The following is a 25,798-nucleotide window of genomic DNA, read 5'->3' on the forward strand; positions in this document are numbered from 1 at the left end:
TCATGTGATTGGCCATTCATATTTCTTATCTGTAGAATGCTTTTTTATATCATTTCTTATTTTTTTATTGGGTGTTTGATCTTGACATTCTTCTATAATCTGGATATTAATTCTGGGTTGATTATATGCATGATGAGTATCTTCTCCCAACATGTGACTTTTTTTTCCTTATAATTTACCTTTTATTTTATGAATAATATCTGTACGTAGTTCCAAGTATTAAATAGTTTGAAAAACTGACGACTCCACCCAATTTCTTGCTTTCCAAAGGTAACCACTTTTAGCTTATTTTATTTTATTTAAAAAAATTTTTTATTGGAGCATAGTTGATTTAAAATGTCGTGTTAGATTCTACTGTACAGCAAATTGAATCAGTTATGCATATACATATATCTACTCTTTTTTAGATTCTTTTCCCATATAGGTCATTACAGAATATTGAGTAGAGTTTCCTGTGCTATACAGTAGGCCCTTATTAGTTATCTATTTTATTGTAGTGTGTATATGTCAATCCCAATCTCCTAATTTATCCCTCCCCACCCCCTTTCTCCCTGGTAACTATAAGTTTGTTTTTCACATCTAAGACTGTATTTCTGTTTTGTAAATAAGTTCATTTGTACCATTTTTTTTAGGTTCCACATATAAATGATATCATATGATGTTTGTTTTTCTCTGTCTGACTTACTTCACAGTATGACAATCTCTAGGTCCATCCACATTGCTGCAAATGACACTATTTCATTCTTTTTTATGGCTGGGTAATATTCCATCGTATATTTGTACCATATCTTTTTTAAACATTCCTCTGTCGATGGACATTTAGGTGCTTCCATGTCCTGTCTATTGTAAATAGTGCTTAGCTTATTTTAGTTGATTCCTTTGGCTATTTTGGTGAATCACAACCTTCTGTAGCCTCCTAAGAAAGAATTCATGGGAAGTATATTTTTTGAGGACTTGTATGTCTAAAGATGCTCTTGAGAATTCTTATGTTACTCTAGTGTAAAATCCATTTTCTTTTTTTTGTCTATTTTTTTGGTCCCCCTTCTCTCTGAAAGCTGAGATTTTATTTTATATTTTCCCCCAGTGTTCTGAAATTTGACTGTGTTATGTCTTGGAGTAGGTTTTTTATTTTTTTTTTTCAAATATCCATGGTATTGGCCATTCAATTTGGATACTCACCTTTGGGAAAATTCACTGAATTATTTCTTTGATTATTTCTTCCCCTCTGTTCTGTTTCCTCTCTTCTGTCCAGAATGTCTATTATCTAGATACTGAGTATCCTGGACTCACCTTTAATTTTCTCATTCTCTTTTTTTCCCCCTTTGTTATTGTTGAAAAAGAGAAGTAAAAGATTATTTTAATTTTTTCTGTATAGCTATTTACTTAAGGAAGAAAGTAGTTTGAAGCACTTTTGATATCTATTATAAATATAATGAATTGATACATATCTTGTTTAGAAAAAAATAATGTATTCTGGTTAATTTTTTCTGATATATTTTCTATTTACTAATTCTTCTGTGCCTCATCTCTTTTTAAAACTAGTCATTGTATTTTTAGTTTCATTTTTTTATATTTCTCATTTCTAGAAGCTCTATGTAGTTATTTTAAGAATCTCTCTTAGGAAGGGAGAAAAAGGAACTGAAATGAGTATTCAGTGAGCCACTAGTTGTTTTGAGGATTAAATACATAGTAGATATTCAGGAAATGATAGCATTGAATAAATATAATACTATTAATTTTTACCTTTTGATTTGTGTAGATCCTGTCTTGAAGAGTCCGTTGGTATATCCTTAAGAAATTTGAAGATCAGTTTCAGAAGTCTAGCCAATTAAAAAATTTAAAAATTAGAAAAGAATTTTCTAAATACAATAAATCTGAAATGCTAACAGATCTTTGTTTTACTTTAGATGAAGCTGAGTGATCACATTCAGAGTAGAGTTCTTCACATTTTATAAAATTGAATGTAATTGTATAAGCTGCAAATAATTGTTTTCTTTCTTTTTTTTTTTTTAAAGATATTCGCCATGTATTTCTCCTTTAGGTCTTTTTTTTTAAAATTTATTTTTATGTATTTTTTTTGGCTGTGTTGGGTATTCGTTTCTGTGCGAGGGCTTTCTCTAGTCGCGGCGAGCGGGGGCCACTCTTCATCGCGGTGCGCAGGCCTCTCACTATCGCGGCCTCTCATTGCGGAGCACAGGCTCCAGACGCGCAGGCTCAGTAGTTGTGGCTCACGGGCCCAGTTGCTCCGTGGCATGTGGGATCCTCCCAGACCAGGGCTCCAACCCGTGTCCCCTGCATTGGCAGGCAGATTCTCAACCACTGCACCATCAGGGAAGCCCAATAATTGTTTTCTTAAATCAAATATTTCTTTTGATGATAAAATAAACATTATAAGCATAAGAAAATTGTGTTTTAAAAAAAATAAATTTATTTATTTATTTTTGGCTGCGTTAAGTCTTCGTAGCTGCGTGCGGGCTTTCTCTAGTTTTGGCGAGCGGGGGCTACTCTTCATTGCGGTGCGTGGGCTTCTCATTGTGGTGGCTTCTCTTGTTGTGGAGCACGGGCTCTAGGCACACGGGCTTCAGTAATTGTGGCACACAGGCTCAGTAGTTGTGGCTCGCGGGCTTAGTTGCCCCGCGGCGTGTGGGATCTTCCCGGAACAGGGCTGGAACCCGTGTCCCCTGCAATGGCAGGTGGATTCTTAACCACTGCGCCACCAGGGAAGTCCCTGTGTTGTTTTTTATTCTTGTCAACTTCTTATATAAAGTATCGCCTTTTAATGTTTGTTTTTATGTTTCAGATCTTGTATTTTCCTTGCATGGCTTCACTAATGTGTCTTCACTAAATTCTGCTGCTAGAAAGGGGGTAGAATGTGTTTTGCTTTGACATGCTTAGTTCTCTGTTGTGAATTTTGCCAAGGCTAGGCAGTGCATACTCACAGTGTCACCATATATCGCACCCATGACACTCCAATTGCTGGTTTGATTTTTGTTGAGGGTGACCTGTTTCTTTATGTTTACATCTTCTTTGATACCATGTTTTATTATGTAAACCTCAAGTGAGGTTTGCTCTTTGCTCTTTTAAGGCCTTTTCTTGGTTTAGTTCAACTTATTTGTATTGTTTTAGTGCAGTTATTAATATCTTTCTCAGCACTTATATACATTTAAAAAAATTAATCTATTGTCCCTTGAAAAGTATATGTGTTCTGTTAGAGGAATTGTCTGCCTGTATTAGTAAAGATTGATGAGGTAGAACGTCTATTCTATTGTTATTTGGCCTTTCCATTACTGTCTTATTTATTGTGGCTTGCTGTGTGCAACACAGTGTTAGGTTTGTGGAAGATATAAAGATGGAGAGCAATCCTGACTTGAAGGTCTCATATTCTTGAATGAGAAATAATATACACCTATATGTATATGCATATGCGGTTGACCCTTGAATGACATGAGTTTGAGCTGCACAGGTCCACTTATACATGGATTTTTTTCACTAAATGCATGCTATCGGAATACATGATCTACGGTTGGTTGAGTATTACATGCACGTGTGGATAGGGAGGCCCGATTGTAAAGTTATACACAGAATTTTGACTGCTAGGGGTGGGGATTGGTGCCCCTAACCCCTGTGCTGTTCAGGGGTCAACTGTATATCTGATATATATATATATGTATTTGTAATGTCAAATATATATATTTCTTTCTCTATTTAAATATGTGTGTGTATATATATACACATACATACACATATATAACAGGATTACAAACTGGAAAGAAGGAAGGGCCTTAAAAGAGTGCACGTATAGTGATGTGGGGATCCAGATAAAGGAGATATTATTTCCTTGAAGCATCAGGGGAGTATGACAGGTGGCATTAGGACTTACTTTGCAGAATGGATATGATCTGGACATGATGGGTTTTCCAGACAAAGTGACATTGTGAACAGTGACAAGAGGCAGGAAGCCACAGTTTATTTGTGGAAAATCTCAAGTGCTGCAGCTTGGCTGACACTGTAGGGTGTGTGTGGGAGGGGAGGAGAGGTGATAGTTGTGGTGGGAGAATGGGTGTGTGAAAGGCAGGTTGAGTTCAGGTAATTGGGAGTGTTAATTGGCTTTTCTGTTCTTTAAGGAACTCAGATTTTTGAGATGAGGAAACATATCAGCTGTGCTTTGAGGAACGTTGATTTAGTTTGGAGATACTAGTGGCTGGGTGACTCATAGGTGATAATACACTAGTTCAGGCCACAGGCAACTAGAGCCTATTCATTTTCATACATAGAATTACTATGTATACATATATATCATATTTTATTAATTTTTAAATTTTGATTAATAGATCTTATATTTCCAATTAAAATTTCAGATAATTGAAGGCAACAAATACATGCAGTGTACATTTAAGCAATAACATCTAGTATAAGAGCTCTGTTTGTCAATTGGTACCTCTCCATCTGTGGGCTCCTTGGATAAGTGACTAATTTCTTCAGTGGAGAAGAAAAATTACTATGTTTCTTTCTTTTGATTTTTCTCTTCCCTTTTTCTTCTCTTATATTTTGTATTCTTATGCCCCACATTTTTCTTGTCTTTTTTAAAAGAGGTGCATTTTATATCTTAATCTTTTGCTGTTTTTTTGCTTTGTTTAGTTTATTTCATGATGACTATTCCGTTGTCTTGGTTTTTTACAAAGGTCAGTATTAGACTTCTTTTTTCCTAGCAGTATTTCAGGAGCGTAAGTGGGGTTCACTTGGGACCGTAGGTTTGAAATGATCATACATTCAATAGTTATTACATGATAATAACTTGTCATAAGTCAGATTACCTTATTACTTCTTAAGCCTTTCAGTTTTTGACCTAGGATGTAAGTACATAAAGGTATTTCTGGAGGAATGGTCTCAAAAATTTTGGAAAGGTAAGTACATTATGAAACCACAGGAGGAGGGCCTCTTCTTGGTTCTGCAATCATACAATTTCTGATAGCAGTCAACTTGGAGATAGATGACTGCATTAAAGTTTCTGAATGAAAATTGTTATAAAGCAAGGAATATGTGTAAATGCCCTGTTGTGCATGACAAAAATATTGCTAGGTTGTTTATATTTTCCATTATGTGGTCTTTTTTTGAGGAAAGAAGCTGAAATATTCATCACATTTTTATTTATTTTGGGTTACTCTAGTAATGTGATCGTGTGATATTTACCATCCACAAGGATTTTGTAAATGTGAAATATGTCAGCCAGAGTGGAGTTAGGATAAATTGGTAATATACAAACTCAAGGTTTTATAAAATTCACTGTTTTGCTTGATGATGTGAACACTATTGAGGAAGAGAAATTGGGGTGGTAAATTGGGTAATATGAAACAAAAATTAATTGAGAGGCTTTGGGATAAGCTCTATGGATTTGCTGATTTTGACTGTTTTCTTTTTACGTATTCTAACTCACAGCCTGATGAATGCATTTTATCCTCTCCAGGCTATCTCATATTCCAGTTTTGCTCCCCCTCCTACACCTACCCCAACCCTTCCCTGCCTTCTGTTTTCGGTTTTCAGTGTCCTCTTTGTTGTGTTAGTTTTGGCTTACATGGTACCCTGATTCCAGCTATGAGGAATCTCGTACCTCTGCATTCTTAGAGGGGATGATGTTTAAACTTACAGTACCGGTGGGTACTGTGCTTGGTGGTGGAGATTCAGATGTGGTGCCTGCCCTCTAGGAGTGTACAGTCTATTTTGGGAGTCATACATTCGTAAATAAGGGCACCCACGTAACGTGAGTAAGTTCAAATACAATACTTTATCTGTGTACAGTAGTCTCCCCTTATCCACGGGGCGTATGTTCCAAGACCCCCGGTGGATGCCTGAAATCACAGATAGTACTGAACCCTTCATATACTATGTTTTTTTCTTATACATATGTACCTGTGATAGAGTTTAATTGATAAATTAGGCACAGTAAGAGAATATTTGAGTTGCCAGCATCACTGTTCTTGTGCTGGGGGGCCGTTATGAAGTAAAATAAGGCTTTCGTGAGCACAAGCACTGCAGTACCTCGGCAGTCCGCATCTGATAACGTGGATGGCTGTTAAGTGCCTAAAGTGTGGGGTGCACCGGCCAAAGGGAGGGTTCACCTCCTGGGCTGCATGGAGCAGGATGGCACGGGAAGGTGCAGGATTTCATTACACTACTCAGAATGGCGCGCAGTTTAAAACTTATGACCTGTTTATTTCTGGAATTTTCCATTTAATATTTTTGGACTGCAGCTGACTGTGGGTAACTGGAATTGCAGGAGGCGAAACTGTGGATAAGTGGGACTACTGTATCCTGCTTTCAACAGCTTTTTTTTTTTTTTTGAGGTTTTGATCCTAATTTTATTGTAAATTTCTACAAGCAATATCTGACTTATTCAACTTTGAATCTCCAATCGTTCCTTGATAACTACACAAAGATAGTGTTTGAAGGTAACTTTTTCTAGATTCTGAATTACATCTCAACAAAGACAAAGGCTAGAAAACATGTCTCCTTTCTTGGGCCCTTTTGAGAAGCCACCCATTCTCAGAATCCTTGATGACTCTTTGATACTAATTTTAAGTGTATAATTCAGTGATTTTTAGTAAATGTATAGAGTTGTGCAAACACTACTCCAGTCAATTTTAGAATATTTCCATTGTCCCTAAAGATCTCTCATGCCTGTGAGTTTCGTGGAATGTAAATCACACCTCAGTAAAACTGTAAAAAATAAAGGAATGCGTAAGAAAGAAAAAAAAGATCCTTTAAGTGGGCTTTCATTTGAACACTTTTATTTTTTTAAATTAAAAAATTACTTTTAATTTATATACAGTAAAATTCACTCTTTTTGGTGTACATTGCTTTTTAAAAAAAATTTTATTGAAGTATAGTTGGTTTACAATGTTGTATTAATTTCTTCTGTACAGCAGTGATTCAGTTATACACATACATACATATATATATTCTTTTTCATATTCTTTTCCATTATGGTTTCTCACAGGATATTGAATATAGTTCTGTATGATATATAGTAGGACCTTGTTGTTTATCCATCCCATACATAATAGTTTGCCTCTGCTAATCCCAAACTTCCATTCCTTCCCTCCCTTACTTCCCCTCCCCGTTGGCAACCATAAGTCTGTTCTCTATATCTGTGAGTCTGTTTTTGTTTCATAGATATGTTGATTTGTATCATATTTTAGAGTCCACATATAAGTGATACCATTTGGTATTTGTCTTTCTCTTTCTGACTTACTTCACTTAGTATGATGATATCTAGGTCCATCCATGTTGCTGCACATGACATTATTTCATTCTTTTTGATGGCTGAGCAATATTCCATTGTATATGTATACACACCTTTATCCATTCATCTGTCGATGGACATTTAGGTTGTTTCCATATCTTGGCTATTGTAAATAGTGCTGCTATGAACATAAGGGTGCATGTATTTTTTTGAATTATAGTTTTGTCTGGGTATATGCCCAGGAGTGGGATTGCTGGATCATATGGCAACTCTATTTTTAGATTTTTGGGGAACTTCCATGTTGTTTTCCATAGTGGTTGCACCAATTTACATTTCCACCAACTGAACACTTTTATCTTTATGTTAAGGATACTAAGGTTTATGTTAAGAAAGATACCCGTGTTTCATACAGTCTGTGGGGAAGAATCATGATTGATTAATCATGTATGTCATAGTTGTACAAAGGATGAATCTAAGCATTTGAGTGATTAATTTTTATCCTTTTAGTCAACTGTGTTAAGCCAGATACAGATTCCGCAGAAAGAACTCGAGACATTTACAAGGAATAATAAACTAAGTGTCATTTTGCCTATTAGTAGATTGCAATTAGGTAGGAGTGAACTGGCTAAAGAGTAGTTGGGTAATTGCATTCTCCTAAGTATGCACTGATAGGGATTGCTACTATTCTTGGGAAGGCTCAGAAGATGCAAGAGGAGATGTCTTTAGAAAGCTGTTAATTTTAGGCGAGACTGAGGAATACCTTTAAGTAATGGCACGTTGAAGTGCTAAAGGGCTATGCTTTACGTATCCTGATTTGGTCATCTCATGGGGGTTTCTGATTTCCCCTAACCAACATTCAGCACTTTATTTTTTTTATTTATTTATTTTTTTATAGCTACTTTATTTATTTATTTATTTATTTTTGGCTGTGTTGGGTCTTCGGTTCGTGCGAGGGCTTTCTCTAGTTGCGGCAAGTGGGGGCCACTCTTCATCGCGGTGTGGGGACCGCTCTTCATCGCGGTGCGCGGGCCTTTCACTATTGCGGCCCCTCCCGTTGCGGGGCACAGGCTCCAGACGCGCAGGCTCAGTAGTTGTGGCTCACGGGCCCAGCTGCTCCGTGGCATGTGGGATCTTCCCAGACCAGGGCTCGAACCCGTGTCCCCTGCATTAGCAGGCAGATTCTCAACCACTGCGCCACCAGGGAAGCCCAGCACTTTATTTTTTAAAAATTTATTTATTTAATTTATTTTTGGCTGTGTTGGGTCTTCGTTGCTGCACGTGGGCTTTTCTCTAGTTGCGGCAAACGGGGACTACTCTGTTGCGGTGCGTGGGCTTCTCGTTGCGGTGGCTTCTCGTTGTGGAGTGCAGGCTTCAGTAGTTGTGGCATGTGAGCTCAGTAGTCGTGGCTTGCGGGCTCTAGAGCGCAGGCTCAGTAGTTGTTGTGCCCGGGCTTAGTTGCTGCGCGGCATGTGGGATCTTCCCGGACCAGGGCTCGAACCCATGTCCCCTGCATTGGCAGGCGGATTCGTAACCACTGCGCCACCAGGGAAGTCCCTCAGCATTTTAAATATGAGTCCTTTACACTCATGGGATAAAGGAGGTATTCCAAATAAATAACTAGTACTTAGTGGGGGGATCAAAAATGTTTTTCGTGTGAATGAGCTCTCAGGAGGCGTGATGATGACTTCACTGGCACAAAATGGAAGGAAAACAGTCTTGGGCATAGAATGGGACGGGGTGCAGTAGAGTACGCATAGAGGGCCACGATCTCTTCTTCATACATCACCCCTGTCTAGGGAAATGTCCATTGGTCCCACACATGTTTAAATTATATCTTGTGGAGGAGATAGTGTTGAGAGTGCCCTACTTAAAGGTTTACCCAAGGGCATAGGTAAATTTTGTTCTCCTCTTATAAGGTGTAAGAACCATCTAGACCTGTGAGATGCTTTTGCAAGCTAATCAGTGAGCCTTTATAGCCGTTACATTGCCATAAAATTGCCCATCTTTCTGTCTGGTTCCTAAGGTCATATATATTCTGTGAGAATCAGGGCAGTGATGTGTAAATGATACACTCTATTGACAGCTGGAGGAGCAGTTGGGTATAAATTACATTAGGAAGTTTTTCATAAGCCCTAGCTAGATAAGATTAATAATTTCATGAAGGATTGCTTCTAGAAAAGAAATGAGTACTGTAGTCCTGATCCTTGGTAATTATCTTCCACTGCAGTGAGAGAGTGTGTTCAGCCTTTGATAGTGTAGGGGCTGTTGACATTTGAGAGATTAATGCGCAGCCTTGTAGCTGGGAAGTATGAATGTCAGTAATCGAGTATATTAACTTATATTAAGGAGTTTTTCATGTTGCCTTTAGAATTCTCATTCCTCCACTGTGAGAAAATTCTTCTTTCCCTGAGTTCAGGTTGGGTTTTTGAAGAGAAATGAAGAGGTGCTGTTGTCTGCACAGAAAGCTGCATCGTCTTGGCGGATGTGAAAGTCCTTAGGTGTGAATTAAGGGACTTGCTGAGCTTCACAGACTGATTTTTCTTTGTTTTTTCCCACAGGCATTTGTTTCTGGGGAGGCAGGGAAGTGGAGAGTCTTGGCCATATCCTGTGATCTGCTTTTATCCAGGATATGTTACAGATAGGTAGACACGTGAGACTCAGAAGTATCTTGGTCCTCAGCAGCCTCCGCCTGGCTGTCTTTTAAGAAGACAGTATTCTTTATTAGTTTGACTTTTTTTTGCCTACCACTGAAAAAATTTAAATTATTTGGAAATCAGTTTTAACCCATCAGTCAGTCCTCTCTTTGGAGATTCTTTGATAGGAGGAGCTAGTTCTCATTATGTTACAGTTACATTTAAATGGGCCTTTGTAGACCTTAATAAAGTTTTTAATCTCTTCAGCTGGTAAATCAACCAATCTCCCTCCCTCCCTCTCACTCTCTCTCCGTCCTCCCCCCCCCCACCAGTGTTTTGGTTGTAGTTTAACCTGATAACTTTATATGTCAGTGAATTTCATTAATCTTAAGCAAGATATTTTGTACTTGGGTTATATGTTTTTCCCCCCTGATTTTAAGGACTACTCCACAATCCCTCTGCAAAATTTATGGAAATGCAATTTTGAGAAGTAACTTGGGCCAGATTGAATTTCTTCTCATACTTGGAGTGATGCTAGCTGTTGTGGATCTCTCTTTGGAGTAGAGAGCTGAAAGAAGACTATTGAGTTATCTTAGGTTATTTTATAGGAATTAAGGAATGATGATTAATTATGTTTTTTAAAAAATTTTTATTGGAGTATAGTTGCTTTACAATGTGTTAGTTTCTACTGTACAGCAAAGTGAATCAGCTATACATATACAAATATCCCCTCTTTTTTGGATTTCCTTCCCATTTAGGTCACCACAGGGCACTGAGTAGAGTTCTCTGTGCTATACTGTAGGTTCTTATTAGTTATCTATTTTATACATAGTATCAATAGTGTATATATGTCAATCCCAATCTCCCAATTTATCCCACCCCCGCCTTCCCCCTTGGTATCCATACATTTGTTCTCTATGTCTGTGTCTCTATTTCTGCTTTGTAAATAAGATCGTCTATACCAATTTTTTCAGATTCCACATATATGCTATTAATTTTGTTTTATAAACAATTAGAAAATTTAAAAAATATATTTGTGATATGAAAGAATGTGTACTGGATTAGGAGACAGGAAATCTGTGCTACTTATTAGCTCTGTAACCTCAAGTCATCATTCTTTTTGGACCACATTTTGCTGCACTGCATTGGGCACAGACAGGAGATGGTGGTTTTAGCAAGCTGCTCAAGTACCAATGACATCCAGTATAGACTACTAGGTAGCATTTAACAGAGCAAAATTGTGGCAGGGAGTTTGGTAGCAGGCATTATGGGAAGATTCATTGTCGGGGTCAGCTGGCAGGCAACAGTTAGCAGGATTCAGTGGGGGGAGGTAGGGTTCAAAGACAAGACTTATTTTCCTGAGAGAACAAGTTTGAGAAAGACTTCAAAAATTAAACTATTGGTATTGAAATAGAAGGTGAGAATTTGGTTTCAGAACCTGGACTGTTCTGAAATCAGGATTCAAAGTAGACATGGAACGGATCAGACAGAGGGATGCTGAACATATTATATTGTGCTTTTGCAGTGAAGTTGCCTAAATCCATCCTACTGATGGGGAGGGAGTTAAGTTTTTAGATGATGATCATTGTCATCAGCTGTGGATTGAGGGATGGCAACAGGGGCAGAGACATTCAAGAAATCCAAGATGAACAGAATTTTTAATATTGAACTAGTAAGATTTTTGTAGCAAAGAATATTTAAGATCAAATTAGAATGAATTAAAATTGGGAACATTTCTATGATCCCAAGAGAAGAACGGCTTCTAGCTGTGAAGTAGTAGGTAACAGTTTTTGAGCCCTTACTTTGCCAGGCATGGTCTTAAGTACTTTTAATTTGGAGGCATGTAATTTCTTCTTCTTTCTTACTTTCTTTGTTTTCCCCCTTCCTTGCTGGTTGTATGCCACAAGCCCATTGGTCATTGGACAGGGAACATACAAGAGTTTCTTGCTCTATTATTTCAAATTCATTTCCTTGGCTTTAAGGAGTTTTAAGCCACTAGATGGCAGATTTTTTTCAACAATTACTAGACTGAAGACCCTTCTTAATAAACCAGTTATAACTCTTCTTGTAATCAATTTGTAGGGTCCCCTTTAGCTCTCCCAGGGCATCCAGATCACGTCTGGTGTGATGCGTGGGGCACACGTTCCGTCCCTCCCTTCCTTTCCTCGGATGGGCCTGACCACCCTCTTCTCACTGCCTCTTGCTCTCCTCTGGCCTCTGCGTTTACTCCTGCTCACTTAATTCACTCCTTGTGTTTTTTGGCTCCATCACTTACAGTTTATTTTTCTTGTCTGAAACCTACATTCCTGCTTTGAATTTTAGACTCTTAGAATGTCAGAGCTGGAAAAGAGTTTCATCCATCATTTGGCTCAGCCCCTTCATTCCTCAGGTGGGAGAACTGAAGCCTGGCGAGGTTAAGCCAAGGACGACGGGGGGCTCTGGGTCGGATTTATCTTCGTGCCCCTGCCGTTCTGGGCACATAGTGTGCAGAGAGATGTTTCCTGAATGAAACAGCTGTGGTAAATGCTTTGAAGGATACAGACATGGTCTCTGTGTCTGAATGGCTTAACGTTTAGTGATGGAGGCATGATTTAAGTAACTTACCATTTAGAAGGTAGCAGGTGATAATGTGCTCGGGAAGCGAGCAGGATAAACCATCCTGTATTGTTAAGGACCCTTTGAACTTTCTGCCCTGCTACCCATGCTCGCCTTTCACAGGCTGGGAGCACTCACTGCGTTTCTCACCATCCTCCCAGCACACCATTTACAGACTCGTCTCTGTGCTCTTGTACATCGTGTTCTCTTGGCTGAGCAGGCTCTTTACCTGATCCCTTTATCTGTTTGGGAAGTTGTTTAAAGGAGAAACCTTTCTCTGGTGTTAACCCTGTGATCAACCTTCCTTGACTTCTTCCTCCACGCAGTTAATTGGTCCTGAAGGCTACTTTTGTGCCTAAGTCAGGGGTCCCTGCAGCAGGGGTCTGGGGTGGCTTGTCCTTCCCCTGGAGTGGGCAGTGCTCGTTGTCATTCTCGTGTATGAACATGTGTCCACAGCCATCTGAGAAAGGAGGGTGCCCCCGAGCCTCACGCCGTGGTTGGTACTAACGCACTGGGAGAGCTGAACACGACTCTACAAATTGATTCTGAGAATTAGAAGTGGTTTATTAAGCGAGCTCTTCATTTGTCTTGCACATTCCTGATTGCTTAGCACGTGGTTTGCTTTTATAAATTTTGATGGGATGAAGGAAACTAATATTACAGTTACTCTGTTGCAAAGGTATTTGAACCTGATACACCTGATTCCTAGACCCATGATTTTCCTATTGTCCACAAAATTTTCAGGTTGAAGATTATTGGGAAAGTTCTTTCTCCTACTCTCGTGTTTTTGTTAACGAGTAGTTTAAACTCCTACATATCGAGGGCTTTAGTCTTCAGAATTTAATATGTACTATAGAAATTCCATATTGCTTTATGTCTTTATAGAATAATTTAAAAATAATCACTTGCTTCAAAATGTGATTCCTGAAGTAAGTACTTAAGAGCCAAATACTGTATATTTAAGGAGGCTTTGCTTACCACTGCATGTAAATATTTCTGGGTGGAGGAGCTTACTGCAACAGAAAATAACATTAATGATATAAGTTATTTTCTGCAGTATTGTCTGCGGTTTTAATTTTAGCAAAAATCTAGTGATCCTTTCAGTAGTAAATCACAGAATGCTTAAGATGTAATTATTAACATATAAACAGCTTCAAAATGTCACAAAGCAAATGATATGCTAATTTCATTTTCAATATTTGACTAGACTTGTGGGTTGATGCTAAGCGTTACAGCCAATTTACTGAATTTTTTTCTCTTGGACTTCATTAACTGGAAGAAATTTATGTACATAATTTGGGATACTGTATCTTGATTTTCCTCTTTTTAAGTTAGAAACAGAGAGAATAGTACAGGGAATGATTTAATGAACACCTAAGTACCTACTACCCAGCATTAACAAATATTGAGATTATATTTTTTACTTAAGGTGTGTGTATATGTATGTGTATAGTTATACCCAGATATATAAATAAAAGAGAGACAGTAGTACAGACAAAATTTCCTACTTCCATTCCTCTGTCTCACTTTCTCTTTCTAGAGGCAGCCTGCTATCATGGTTTTAGTGTGCAACCTTACAATATGTATTTTTATATTTGTTCTTTTTACACTATATGTTTCCCTGAACAGTTTACTGAATTTATTTATCCCTTTTAAACATTTAAAATATTTCTAATTTTTCTGCATTATAAATAGTGCTACATGAGGTATTCTTTTACCAAGAGATAAATATACCTGTGCAAGAATTTCTCTATAGAGTTGTCTTAGAACTCAATTTGGGGTATTTTTTGGGAAGGGGTGCATTTTTTAGATATTGTCATGTCATTCTCCAAAAGGATTACTACAGTCTTACCAATAGTTTTATGAGAGTTACTGTGTCTCTAAGCATAGAGGGTGGCTGGCATAAATCTCTGTTGCTTTGATCTGCATTTCTGGCTTTTGTATTTCTCTTCTTGTGACTTGTTTATTCTTTGTCCGTTTTTCTTTTGGGCTGGTTGTGGGAGATCTTTATGGACTCCGTCTGCTAAAACATATACTCTGTTAGCTTTATGTCTTATAAATAACTTTTCCTGGTGTGTGCCTTGTCTTTGCACTTTATGGAGAGGAATTTTAGATTTTAATATGGTCAAATTTGAAGGAGAACATCTTAATGACACTAGGGTAGGAAAGTTTTTGACAGGTCAGGATGCACAAAGCACAAGCCATCAAGGGAAAGGTTATCAGTGTGAATGGAGTTGGCTCTTTTTAGAACTCTACTCTCCCATGTGAATTTTATATTGTCTAGTTCCATTACATCAGTTTGTTCAGTTCCATAAGAAATTCTGTTGGGATTTTATTTGAAATTTCTTTCAATTTATAGATTAAGAAGAATTGGCATCTTTAAGGTATTGAGAGTTCATCAAAGAACATGGTATATCTCTTTATGCGTAACTCTATGTCCTTCAGGAACATTTTGAAATTTTCTTCCTGATGTTTTCCTTTACGAGATTCTCGCCTTAGCGTTCTCTGCTGCCCTCTTTATCACTGTGACTCCCCGCCCCTGTTACCAGGACCCTGTTCTTCTCCCTGCCTCATCTTCTCATATCTTACTGCTGAAACCTAGCAAGGATGAGGACGGTCAAGGGGAAGAGGGGGGTCTGTAACATGTTTCTCTCTGTGCTACTTCAGGAGAAAGTTGGAGCTTTAACTTCACTCACTCACTCAGGAGACATTTATTGCATATATGGTGCTGGGCCTCGGACTTCTCTCATTTCCATTGACTGTTTTCAGTTTAGTTACATGGTGTCACTTCACTTTGGCTAGAGTTGCCCAGGAAGCCTGTTCTAACACTGTGATCATGATGAAGAAGGTTTATTTACTAGGCCAGGCATCACTGCCAACCTGCTTTTGTTTTCCTAAATCACTTGTAGCTGAGCCCTGGTCAACATTGAGTCCTGTGAATCAATAAAGTAATGGACCAAATTAACATCTTGAATTGGGATTGATACCCCTTGGCACGTATAACTGAAGATAACCCTTCAGTAGATGTGGACTGGGTTATCTCCATATATGGCTATTATCTTCGCACCACTTAATTCTAGGCTCTCAGCTGTTCTTTCTTTTTATGTGCCCTTAATTAGAGAGTGAGCTTTTTGAATGCAGGGAGCATACCTTGTTCATCTCTGTATACTCAGTGCCCTGCACGTTGCCTGGCACACAATAGCTGCTGGTTACCCGTTATGTTGATGAGCACATCTCAGTACCCCCTCCCTTAAAACACAAGTAAGCACACACATGCCTGTCTGCACGGGTGAACACATGCACGGTCTCGTAGCCAGAGCATCAGTGTCCCAAAGCTGCCATACCATCTGGTGGGAACAATACACGATCAGTTCCATCATTCTGCCTTCCTTCCACTTACTCTTCAGTCTGGCGTGAATGGAGGAAAGGCTGTTTGGAAGCCGTTATTGAATCTTTTATTTTTATTTATCTTTTAATAGATCTTTATGGAGGATAATTGCTTCACAATACTGTGTTAGTTTCTGTTGTACAACAAAGTGAATCAGCCATATGCATACATATATCCCCATATCCCCTCCCTCTTGAGTCTCCCTCCCACTCTCCCTATCCCACCCCTCGAGGTGGACACAAGGCACTGAGCTGATCTCCCTGTACTGTGCGGCTGCTTCCCACTAGCTATTTTACACTTGGTAGTGTATGTATGTCGATGCTACTCTCACTTTGCCCCAGCTTCCCCCTCCCCGCCCCGTGTCCTCAAGTCCATTCTCTATGTCTATGTCTTTATTCCTGCCCTGCCACTAGGTTCATCAAGTACCAGTTGTGTGTGTTTTTTTTTAGATTCCATATATATGTGTTAGCATTCGGTATTTGTTTTTCTCTTTCTGACTTCACTCTGTATGACAGACTCTAGGTCCATCCACCTCACTACAAATAACTCAATTTTGTTTCTTTTATGGCTGAGTAATATTCCATTGTATATATATATACATCTTCTTTAACCATTCATGTGTTGATGGACATTTAGGTTGCTTCCATGTCCTGGCTATTGTAAATACTGCTGCAGTGAACATTGTGGTACATGTCTCTTTGAATTATGGTTTTCTTAGGGTGTATGCCCAGTAGTGGGATTGCTGGGTCTCAAAAAACTAGAAATAGAATCTCTTTTATTTTTAATCGAGCTTATCTTGTTGTAACCAATTTGATCTATTCACGGCCATGTTTATCAGAATTCATAGGGAGGAAGTGTCTTCTAATATCAAGACCAGGAGATAAGAAGAAATCTGAAATCTCAGTTAGCTCTCCTTCTACAGTCAGGCAACGTAAAGTTTTATACATATATTTTAAAATCTGAAAATTAAATATGACATCTGTCCTCTCCATAACATAGTAGTGCAAACTAAATAGTAATGCTCAGCCCCTTGAGAAAAGAATTATATGGTTACTATTAAAATATATATATTTATTTATACATGGTCAATGTTGTACACTGAGTAGAGAAAAATTGTTTCATTATCAGGATCTGCTTTATCCTGGCCCTTTAGAGATTTGTTGAATTCTCAAATAGTGTTTTATTTTTATTATAACAATAGGCTACTGCTTTTTAAAGATATGTTTTATGAGAATCACATGTTTTCCATTTGAAAAAGTACTGTGACTATATTCAGAAATGTAGAAATTCAAAATTACCTGTTTTGTTTCTATTTATTCAGAGGAGTTTTTCCTAACAAACTGACTTTTGAAAAAAAATTCCTTATGGAAAATTTGCAGCATGTTCACAGAATATCCTGACTCCCTTGTGCCTGCCATTCAGTTTAGCAGTCGACTCGTGGCCAGCCTCATCTCATCTGTGGCCTCAGCCAAGCCTCCACTCTCCTGTGCCTAGAGTATCATGAAGTAAATTCTGGACAGCCTAGTATTTCCTTGAATATTTCAGTGCGTATTTCTAAAAAATAAGGACTCTAAAAAAACATAAACATGAAACCATTGTCATATACAAAGATAATTAACAATAATTTGTCCATATCTTCAAATATCCACACTGTGTTCTCTTTTAATTCATTGATCTGCTCTCCATTCTCTCCTCCTCTCTCACTCTGACAGAGAGAGAGAGTGTGTGTGTGTGTGTGTGTGTGTGTGTGTGTTCGGAAGAAGCCAGGTCATTTATTCTGTAGTTTTCTACTGTGTAGATTTTTTAGATTTCCCATTGTTTATTTTTAACATCTTTATTGGAGTATAATTGCTTTACAATGTTGTGTTAGTTTCTGCCGTATAATAAAGTGAATCAGCTATATGCATACGTATATCCCCATATCCTCTCCCTCTTGAGTCTCCCTCCCACCCTCCTTATCCCGTCCCTCTAGGTCATCACAAAACACTGAGCTGATCTCCCTGTGCTATGCAGCTGCTTCCCACTAGCTATCTATTTTACATTTAGATTTCCCATTGTTTAGATTGCATCTTTGAAGTGTTGTTTGAAGTATTTTTCTTTTTTCAACTGTATTTTTTTCAAATTGGTAGTTAGAGCCAGAGGAATGATATGATTTTATCTGCATTAGGTCTACTTATTTTTTTGAAATTGTTTTGGTGTAAAAATCATTTGAGCAGAATGGTTGCTATAGGCAAGTAATACTCATACTCCTACCTTGACTTTGGACCAAAATCTCTTTTGCCCTGGTGAACAGGGTTAATTACATGTTGGCTCTGAGGACTGGCTGAGGGTGGAAATAGCCCAGCGTGTTGCTTCAAGCATCTTCTCATAGTTTGTTGCTTGTGATTTGCTGCGATGGAAACTTGTTAGACTATATATAAAAGCAGTAGGAAAAGGCTTTGAGTGAAGGCTCAAGTTGTGTTTGTGAATAAAGCACATTTACATTACTTTATGAATTTTGAGACCTTGAGTTGGGCTAAGCTCTGTGGCTAAACCTAGAAGGGTTTTATGCAGTTTTGAAAGTTTTACATCTGAGAGTATATGTAGAGATGAGATTTTTAAAAATTATTATTGTTGTTTTTTAAATTGTTGTTAGCTTAGTTCAGAATAGGAACTAACATGCTGTTGTAGGTCACTTGTGCTTCAGAAACAGACTGACAGAAAAAGAGATCATTATGCTGTATCCCTTAAGCTTATACAGTGCTGTATGTCAGTTATATCTCATTAAGAGTGAAGAAAAAAAGAAAGTTAGGAAGGTGCTCAAAGGAGAAGAGGGCAGTTGGTGGAATTAGAGACTGACAGGTTGTCTGAATTCCAGGGCTGGGAAATAAACCAGGTGTGTGTTAGTTTTCTGTGGTTGCTCTAACAGATTACCACAAATTTAGGGGCTTAAAATAAATTTATGTTACATTTCTGGAGGTGAGAAGTCCGAAATGGGTCTCACTGAACTAAAATCAAGGTGTCAGCAGGGCTGTGTCCTCGCTGGAGGCTCAGGGGGACAATCTGTCTTCTTACCTTTGCCAGCTTCTAGAGCAGCCCAGCTTCCTTGGCCCCTTCTATCCTGAAAACCAGCAGTGACTGGGCGAATCTTTTTCTCCCATCGCGTCACTGTGACACTGACTCTCCTGCTTCCCTCTTCTGCTTTTAAGGACTTTAGTGGTTATTTGGGCCACCTGGAAAATCCAGGATACTCTCCCTGTTTTAAGGTCATTTGCTTAGCAACCTTAAATCCACGTGATGCAACATTTTTAACAGGTTCTAGAGATTAAGACATGGGCATCTTTGGGGGCCATTATTCTGCTTGCCCCACAAGGTAAGCAGAATTAACAGAGGACAGGTGTTGCTTTCTGCACTAACATGTAGAGCTCTGTCTGACTGCCCTTGAGCATACCCTTCTACTGATGGTCTCAGTGGGCTATATTGAGTAACTCATGGTGTTACCTCATGAGGTGCTTAGAATTATAGAAAATTTAAGAGTTATCATTGGTTAACATAACCATAAAACCAAGTCAGTCTTTTGATATGCCAACTCTGAGGAGTCTTAGGAAGTGTCATTTCCTTCCCCCTTTTGATTTCTATGCAGAAACTAAAATTTTTAAAGTTTTGATTTATCTATGAGAAGGTCTAGAAAAAGATAAGCACTAATTTGTTGCGTGAGGAAGTGCATCCTTTTTTTTGACACAGTGGGGGCCTGGTGATGAGAGATATCAGGTACGTTTTGATGTAAAGGGAGCCTGATGTTGTTTTCTGTCATTTGGGATGGTGGTAGATTGTGTAGGGGGGAGCGTTGTGTGGACATGACCAGAGAAACCTGGTCTTTTTCTTAAGCAGCAGGGAGTTCCCTGCCTGTCGGGAGGGCCTTTTTAAAAAACTGAGACATTAAGAAGGATGAGGCTTCTCTCTTCTGTTCCTCCGTTGCCTTATTGTTACTGGGGACAAGTGTTTTCCTTTAATATATCAGAAGTTTTGCTTTCAAACATTTTTCTTTTTTCTCTAGGTGATTATGATGTCTTATACGTTCCCTGCCAGGTTTACTAAACATGACTTAACTTTAAAAATCATGACTGTTGGGTTCCAGTATTAGTCAGCTCAGTTTGTGTAGTGGCCACACAGTCTTTTAACTTTTAGTACTTGTTAGCCTGCTTGTGCTGTTGGTAACTGGCCTCTAATTGCAATGAAGTATAACAAACAGAAAAGTGCACCAGTCATGATGTACAGTCTTATTTCAGTATAGTTATTAGTGTCCCATCCACAGCAATCCCAGCTGTCATTTCTTTCTAGCTTCTGTGATTGTGCCCTCATTGCTTCCGATGCACTGCTGTAACTAGTACATATGTGTCTATGTGAGGTGACGTACCTGTTTATTAAAGTTTATTGGTGTTGATATAGTTCCTTAGATATTCAGTGGCCAACCTGAAAACATTTTTTTTCTCATTTCTAAGTTCGCATCTGAGTTTCAGATGTTTGAATGTGTAAATGAAGGTGCAATTCTAGTTGAAAACCCATCTGGTTTTCTATTGGTTGTTTCCTCTAAAATATTTACCTTCTAGGATTAGTATATACTAATTTTATTTCAGTTTTCCTTGTGAAGGTTTCTGCCCTCTTTGTTTTGATGTTGTCTTGTTCCTATTTGTAAATTATCAATTCTTTTTATCTTTCTCTTTTTTAGACTTTTACTGGTCGGTGGATGTGAAACTGCTGAAGTGGGCATACCAACAGCTGCTAGCTGTGGACTCTCTGCCTGGAGAGTTCTTTCAGGATCACCTTATTATAAGCCGGTCACTCATGGTGGAGACAGGGTCACTGCAGTAAGTCTTAGTTGTGGTATTTCACTTTGCTAATAGGTCTTAGATAAGCCCTTTGTAAGATACAGAGAAGGAAACAATTTGCCTTAGATGAAGGAAGTAACCTAATGCAAGTGAAATTTTAGGACTTCTTTCAAATATCAAATTTATCTAAAGCATGTTTTATTTAACTTGGGTCTCATTTTTAGTAACAGTATTTGCAGATATCAGAAAAACAACCTAGCAGTAATCCCGTTACTTGCGTTTGCTTATTTAGACATTAACATTTATTAAGTCCCTTTTGATGTGCTGGCAGCTGTTCTGAGTGCTGTTAACGTGTAGTAGCTCATTTAATTCTCAGTAACCCTTTGAGGTGGGTATTGTTAGTAGCCCCAGTCTGTTGATGAGGAAAGTGAAATTTAGCTGGGCCACCCCACTAGCAAGTGGCAGAAGGAGGGTACAAACGCTGGTATGAGTTCCCCCGTTCAAGTTCTTAACTGCCTTCGTACTTGCATTTTGTTCCATATTGATCAGTACTGTTCGTCCAACCGTTCATTTATTCATTCTTTAATTGAATTTCTGTTTTCTGTCAGTCACTCCTTTATGCTGTAATAGTCAGTATAGGCTAGGCTCTGTTGTGATAATAAAAACAGCCACATAAACAAACAAATGAACAATCCTGACATTTCTGTGGGTTACCCCATGACAGTGTGTTCCTTATTTGTGGCAAAGCCTGCTGTTGATATCATGACTACCCTGAACAGCTTGTTCCAAGTGATGACTAAAGGATATGTGGAGGCTGGTGACCTCTTGAGGGCCCACTGTCTCAGTTTATGGCCTTAGGAGGGGGAGGAGAGGACTACAAGGTGGGACTTTTTAACCGTCTTAACACCAGAGCTGACATCACTTCTGCTCACGGTTCATTCACTGAAACTCATCACGTGGCCCCTCCTACCTTCAAGGGGCCTGTGTGTCCAGAAAGGCAAGAAAAACGATATTAGTGAATATTAATTGTTTCTACCATATTGGCCATCTTGGTTTTTTTTGTATAAACTGTATGATCATAATTACATACCCTGTGCTTAGCCTGATATTTGGTGGGCACTCAGATACAGTATTTTTCTAATGAGGGAAGAAACCAAGAAATTAAGGTGAAACATGGTGTAAGTGAATGTGCTATGCTAGTTATTCCTATGAATGTATTTGTTCCATTATTTCTGCCTCAAAAATATATTGATTTCAAAATAATCCTGTAAAACAATGGTTAAACGTTTTGATGTTGAGGAAGAACTAGTGAAGAAGTACTTTTGAAAAGAAATCTTTAGCAATCATAGTAAGCTTCTGTTAATTATTTTCTTTAGTTTTTAGCATATACTGAAATATGTGATTGTGAATTTAACGCAACATTTTTTTTTTTAAATTAGGTCAACTTATTAGTGCAATGTGGCACCAGACCTTAAAACAGTTTACATTCTCGTACATCGGTTTATTCAGTACTGCGTCGTGTGCTTTTTCCTCCATTCACGGTCCCTCTACTCACTCTAGCACCCATTTATTCTCCCTGCAGGATCCAGTAAGGAGTCCAGTTTGAGTGTTATTAGCCACATTTCACAGATGAGGAGCCTACGGCCCGGGAGATCTTAACAACTAAAAACAGGGCAACAGGGGTGGAACCAGATTTTGTAGCTCCTGTTTAGCACTTTCCTCACTCCCCATGTGAAATTACATACATCTCATTGGCATTGTCAAATTTATGCTGTGATGATTATCACATAATTTATTTTTTAAAAAAGAGTGAGTTAGCAGTTGGACATGTTATTTCATATTTGTTATAATTTAGTCATGTTCCTCTCTCCGATTTCACACCCAGCTTGTCGTTTTATATGTGAGATGTATCATGGCAGATCCTGAAAACAGTTTGAACAATTTTATCTCTTGACTCTGTCTGCGTGTGATGTCTACAGCTTATTTTTGTATTTTTTAATTTTATTTTTGGCTGCGCCACGTGGCTCGCGGGATCTTAGTTCCCCAACCAGTGATTGAACCCGCGCCCTCAGCAGTGAAAGCGCCGAGTACTAACCACTGGACCGCCAGGGAAGTCCCTGTAGCTTATTTTTAAATGGTTCAGTCAAAAAATATTTTTTAAAAAGTATACATACACATACAGATAAAGCAAATGTGGCTAAATGTTAATAATTGGTGAACTCAGGTAAAAGGTACACTGGTATTTCATTGTGTAATCATTTCAACTTTTCAGTAGCTAGGAAATTTGTCAAAATTAAAGGTTGAGGGAAAAAAAAGAAAGAATTGGTAAGTATGGAGAATATAAGGTGAGAGAAAGTAGGCAAACTGTGAAGGGCCATTTCAATATGGTGTAATCAAGTATACTTGTGAGAGTCTGGGACAGGGGAAGGCACGGAGGACTGTCACGTACTATGAAACCTTTTTTCACCGTGGCTTCTTTAAATTCTCCGTGCCTTCACTTTGCTCCTTATGGAAGTACTGGAATCTGCTCTGCTATGTATGGTCCTTCCCTCTCTGGCCTGAAGCTTCAGTATTGGAGTCTCTTAAAAGAAAATTGCTTGTGCAGTGACAAAATAAGTGGGGGGAAATACTGAATTGCAAATTGAGTGCTCCGCCGTATGATAAACTTCTTGAAATGCTGCAAGTGTACTTTAATTACGTTAGTGCCTTTTTAATGTGTCTTGCAGCTAAACGCACAATCATTCTGTGTAACCTTCCCCTACCTCAAAGTAATTTGAAGCTATAAGATTAGTTCCTCTTGTCAGGTGGCAGATATTGTTTGCATCGAACCTCTTATTGTTTGTTTAAGGCTGCTATTGTTTTTGGGTGGATATCGACCGAAAAATGCTGCTGACACATATATTCTCATCTCTCACAAGGCTGCTGGGTTGTAAAAGAGGCTATGCAAAATTTCATATATACCTTGAGCAGAGTTTCCAAATTAATGTCCGTGTCATCTATAGGAGATAGTTTTATTTATTCATTTGTTCAACATGAAATCACCGATGCAGGTATCAGAACATACAGGTAGCAGCCCTCAAGGGGTTTACTGTACTGGAGGTACAGCTGTGCCCACAAATAAGGGCAAGAAGCTATAGCAGATACCAGGGGAGAGTTCAGTCACTGGGGGGAAGGAAGGAGCCCGGCTCAGGAGTCAGAAGGTTGGGATTGGAATTCTAGCTCAGCACCTACCACTGGTGTCTTAAGGCTCTTGCCAGGATCAAATGAGGTAATATATGTGAAGGCCGTTGATAAACAATAAAATGTTCTACAGTGTTAATTATTATCTATTTGTATTATTAAGGTGGAAATTTTGGAAAAAATGTATAAAAAATGAACAAAACTGACTATTTTTTGTTATTGATGCTGCTTCCTTTTCAGTATAGAATGTTGTTCTGGAAAGAACACAGGGTTTTTGAAATCCTGTTTCCCTGAGAAAACAGCAGTAATCAGAATATTTTCATAAGATCCTACCACCTGCCTGCATATGCGCCTGATTTCCGAACCTTTCCTCTTGTTATTTCAGGTGAACTGCACTTGCACCAGCCAAGGCCAGCTCCCCCGTTTGTCCTCTGGATCTCACACGTGCTAACTGAAGGATGTTTATCCAAATCATGAATCTTGCTGCCCATTAGGTTTATCAGCAAACAACATGCATTTATTTTTCCCATTGTAAAAACTCTTTAGTTTTAGGGGACTTAGAACCTACTAAATCCTGCTACCAGCCCATTTGTCCCTTTCCTTCAGCGTGTTCAAAAGTCATCTATACTTGATCCATTTCCAACTTTTCTTTTCTCTCTTGAATTCACTTGAATGGGGCTTTATCTCCATGATTTCACTGAAACTGTCTTACTGATGTTATCAGTGCCCTCCAGTATTTTACCAGTTTATCAGTTTATTGGTATTCTTTAATTCCTACTAATTGCCTATACAACAATCAGTTAGTTGGTTTTATTTTCCCCTTTCCTTCTCCTTTTTCCTCCCTTTTCTAGTTGCATTATTTCTATTTTGTCAAAACACACGATATTTATACGATAGTTTCAACCCTCATCCTCATGTTTCTTTAGTCATAGGTGTTCATTTATGTATTTTAAAATGTTCACTGTCCCTTTGTTTGAAGTTTTCCCAGTCACCTCTTGGTTCGATGAAATTATCCTCTAACAGATGTTTTGAGAAGGGCTCATAGGTGAAGAGTTCCTTAAGTTCTTGTGTGTCAGAATTGTTTTTCATAGCCTGGACATTTGAAGGAAAACTTATCTGGATATAAAATCTTTGGTTTACCTGTTCTTTCACTGAACTTTAAAAAAACACTACACTATTGTTGCTTTGCTTTGGATGTGGAATTTGAAAAGTTGATGCAAGTCAAATTATCTTCTCTTTGTATGTTACTTGGCCATTTTGTTTGGAGGCCTTGAGGATTTCCTTTATCTTTGAAATCTAGTATCCTTCCTGGAATATTTCTTGCAGTTGATTTTTCTGGGTTAATTTTCCCAGGTACCTGTTCACTCTTTCAATATATAGATTCAGGTCTTTTTTCATTTCTGGAAAGTTTTCTTAGACTATAATTTTTGGCAGTGGTTTTAGATTGACCTTAGTCCCCTTTGCTAGCTTGTCGCATCTGTCCTCCTGGACCCTGCAGTGTTTTTTTCAGTCTGCTTTTGCTCACCACAAGCCGTGTGTCGGCCTGGGTCGGGGTGGGTGGGAGCGTGGGGATGGCAAGAGCAGTGGAGATGACACACTGGAGTTTGGTGGTTTTTCTCTTTCTACTTACAGTGATTTTGAAGTTTGGGTTAACTTGATCTTCAAGTTAAGTGAGGGTGCGGTTTTCATGCAGATTTATTTTTCTCTTCTTGTATTTTCTTGTTTTTGGAGGAAATGTGGAGCTAGGCCGTCAGTAACATCTTCAGCTGCTCAGCAGTTCTGGTAGGAACGTTTTAAACCTCAGCTTAAGAATACCGCACCACCCCCCTTTGCCTTTTTCTTTTAAATTAAGGTAAAGTTCATATAACATAAAATGGACCATTAAATATTTTAAAGTGTACAGTTCAGTGGCATTTAGTACATTCACAGTGTTGTGCAACTGTCACCACTATCT

At 38.5% G+C, this 25,798-nt stretch overlaps 1 protein-coding gene across 1 annotated transcript in view; it reads left to right on the top strand.

Moving 5' to 3' along the window:
* Positions 1 to 25,798, top strand: part of NBAS (NBAS subunit of NRZ tethering complex) — a 345,265-nt gene that overhangs the window by 32,107 nt on the left and 287,360 nt on the right. The window contains exon 10 of the mRNA XM_007183498.2: positions 20,565 to 20,703. Coding sequence (XP_007183560.2) covers positions 20,565 to 20,703 — 139 coding nt within the window. The remainder of the gene's footprint in view (positions 1 to 20,564; positions 20,704 to 25,798) is intronic.

The sequence above is a fragment of the Balaenoptera acutorostrata genome, chromosome 12 (assembly GCF_949987535.1).
Source record: "Balaenoptera acutorostrata chromosome 12, mBalAcu1.1, whole genome shotgun sequence".
In the NCBI taxonomy this organism is placed as follows: Eukaryota; Metazoa; Chordata; class Mammalia; order Artiodactyla; family Balaenopteridae; genus Balaenoptera; species Balaenoptera acutorostrata.